At 39.7% G+C, this 3,085-nt stretch overlaps 1 protein-coding gene across 1 annotated transcript; it reads right to left on the reverse strand.

Annotated features, from left to right (window-relative positions):
- Window positions 1-562: 562 nt before the first annotated feature.
- LOC110696148 lies at window positions 563-2,288 on the reverse strand. The gene is made up of 5 exons (XM_021873439.1): window positions 2,128-2,288; window positions 1,935-2,040; window positions 1,581-1,867; window positions 1,392-1,491; window positions 563-793 (listed from the first exon to the last, which is right to left on the reverse strand). Exons 1-5 carry the CDS (start codon window positions 2,286-2,288, stop codon window positions 563-565), a joined length of 885 nt encoding a protein of 294 aa, XP_021729131.1.
- Window positions 2,289-3,085: the final 797 nt, after the last annotated feature.

Consider the following 3,085-nt stretch of genomic DNA (forward strand, 5'->3'; position numbering starts at 1 on the left):
TCCACCTCACCGTAGTTCCTCCAAGGTTGTCGATAATACCCGGTTAGCGTTCCGGAGATCGCATTCCTCACCTTGTTGTCGTCAAACCTACATTTAAAGACAAAACCACAAAGTTAGATGATCATCAACAAAAATTATTATAAAACTTGTTGGAAGTAATAAATAGGTTAATTTCTCAAAATTGAGAATATAAAACCAATTCGTTGACTATTCGTACGTACCAGAGCACAATAGGGTCTAATACCGACAACTGTGAATGCTCCTGTGTCTGATCTCGTGATGAGTTGGAAGTGGGCTCCTGAGTAGTACCCAAATCCTGTGCATCCGCGTCCGCCATGTCCTCATCGAAGGAGTCGATCTCCATTGTCCGTTTACCTTTATCTTTACCGCCCGCCATGATCACTTGAAATAGTTGTTAATAACATGACAGCATGTTATAAATTACGAGTGTAGTACAACGTAATAACATTTCAGCGTAAAAGTACTGATTTATTATAAGACCAAGTCAATTGTCTTTTTTACAATAACAAGCAAATTAAATGAAAGATAGTAACATATCCTCCTATTCATTATTGTCATCACTACTATCACTACTGGAATCATCACTACTATCATCTAACAATACATCGATGTCTTCATCCTCATCACTATCACTAGAGTCAATACTAGATTCATCATCTTCATCACTTGAGATAACAAAGCCATTATCATCATCTTCCTCATCATCATCTATGGTATAGTCCGGAATGTCATTCGGTGGGCAAAGCGTTTCATGTACTTGTGGGGATGGTGCCTGCAAAAACTCTAAGTCCATCATAACATCAACCACAGACCTTGCTTGTGTTTTAAACACAGCCCACCATTTTATTCGATCCCGTTTCAGGCTAGGGTATGATGCGTAGTACACTTGAGTCACTTGGTAAGATAAGACAAATGGATCATACTTGGGGTATTTCTTAGTATGATTTACTTCGACAAGCTTGTATTGTTCATGTATGTTCATTCCCCTCCCACAATCCATCCAACTACACTTAAACAAAATAGTCTTGTACTCTTTTTCGGGACCAGTGTAGACCAGTTCAATAATGTCGTCTAAAATGCCGAAGTACTCTCCACCATCCTCACTTGATACACACACGCCATAATTCATTGTAGATTTGTGCTTACCATAGGCATATGTATGGAAATTAAAGACACCGACAAATTTTGCTTCCAAGTTCGAACACGCTTGAAAGGGCGCATTCAGATCGCTCGCAACACATCCGAATTTGGTTCCTTCTCAACAACCTATCAATGTTTTGAATATAACTGTCACACTTCCCTAATTGAGTAAATTAAATAGCAAGGAATATTAAATCATAATTATGTCACTTTTCGACAGTTTATATCACCTTGCGATGAAACCAATCAGAGAATTCAGCTTCGCATTTCTCCATTACTTCTTCTCTACGCAGATAAGGTTGAGTACTAAGAATGTAGTCCTCGAACTTCCTATGAGGCCAAAAATAATGTAAATCAACATTGTAATCATTTTAGTTGTTCATAGCTTTGAACACACTGCATTCCTAAACATATTATACCTTTCGTATTCACCAAGAATGCCAGTGTTCCATAACACGAACAAATGAGCTCCCTCGAGTTCTTTTTCATCTAAAAACCGAGTTTTGCCCTCATTTGACACACGACCGCTATCCTCCTTGAACAACTCTGGAATTTCAACGTTGTCCACTGTGGAGTCCACGTCGGCATTCACATTTTGACCGAGATCTCGTGTTTCAGTGTCAACCGTCGCCTGAAAGTAGTTACTGCAGAAGTTTGTTATCTCTTCGGTGAGATAAGCATTGCAAATGGATCCTTCAACTCGAGCCTTGTTTCAAATTTTTTGTTTCAAATGATTGAGGAACCTGCAATCATAGTTATGTAAATGTATAAACACAGTTACTGCAGAAGTTTTCTATCTCTTCGATGAGATAAGCATTGCAAATGGATCCTTTAACTCGAGCCTTGTTTCCAATTTTTCGTTTCAAATGATTGAGGAACCTGCAATCATAGTTATGTAAATGTATAAACACGACATGACATTGAATCTGATGTAAGAAATAGGATGTGCATGGGTCTTTGATTTACCTTTCGAACGGATACATCCATCTATATTGAACAGGACCACATAACTTCACCTCATTTGGAAAATGAATAGGTAAATGCTCCATGGAGTTAAAAAATGCAGGGGGGAAGACCTTTTCAAGCTTGCATAGGATCTCAGCTATGTTTTTCTCCAATCGCTCCATGTCGCTAACTGATGTTATATAGCAACACAAATCGCGAAAGAATTGGCTGATCTCTGTTATTGCATTCCAAATATGGCAAGGGAGCAATTCCCTCAGAGAGCAGTAGGCAACAACCTCTCCATGAACACGTGACAGTCATGGCTTTTCATTCCGTGTAGCTTACATGCTTGCATATCTACGCATCTGCTCAAATTGGAGGCGTAGCCATTGGGAAATTGCAGCTGTTTAACCCACTCACACAAAACTTTTCTCTGAGCCTTGTCAAGAGCGAATGGAGCCCTTGGCATGAACTCTTTTCCTCTATCTTCCTCCTGAAGATGAAGCTGTGGCCGTTTACAATATTTGGCAATGTCATTTCGAGCGGATGGCATGTACGTATACTTTTTCACATCCATTACAGTGTGAATTAACTGATCAAAGAAGTTCTTTTCAATATGCATGACATCTAAGTTGTGACGAATAAGAAGATGCTTCCAATATGGAAGCTCCCACAGTATGCTTTGCTTGTACCACCCCTTCTTTTCTTTTTTGAGGCGTTGAAGTGACTCGGGCCCATCTATAGCCTTCGGAAGGTCTTTCACACATTCCCACAGCTCCTCTCCTGACATAATGTGTGGAGGTGTACCCTTTCGACTTTGATTCTACAGAATGCAGTTCTACTATTCCGAAAATGGTGATTTGTCGAAAGGAACTGGCGGTGGCAATTAAACCAAAAGACCTTACAACCATGTTCAAGCCAAAATTCTTTGCTTTTCTCCATGCAATATGGACAAGCTTTCTTACCAGATGTGGCCTAA

Source organism: Chenopodium quinoa, unplaced genomic scaffold, assembly GCF_001683475.1.
Source record: "Chenopodium quinoa cultivar QQ74 unplaced genomic scaffold, ASM168347v1, whole genome shotgun sequence".
In the NCBI taxonomy this organism is placed as follows: Eukaryota; Viridiplantae; Streptophyta; class Magnoliopsida; order Caryophyllales; family Amaranthaceae; genus Chenopodium; species Chenopodium quinoa.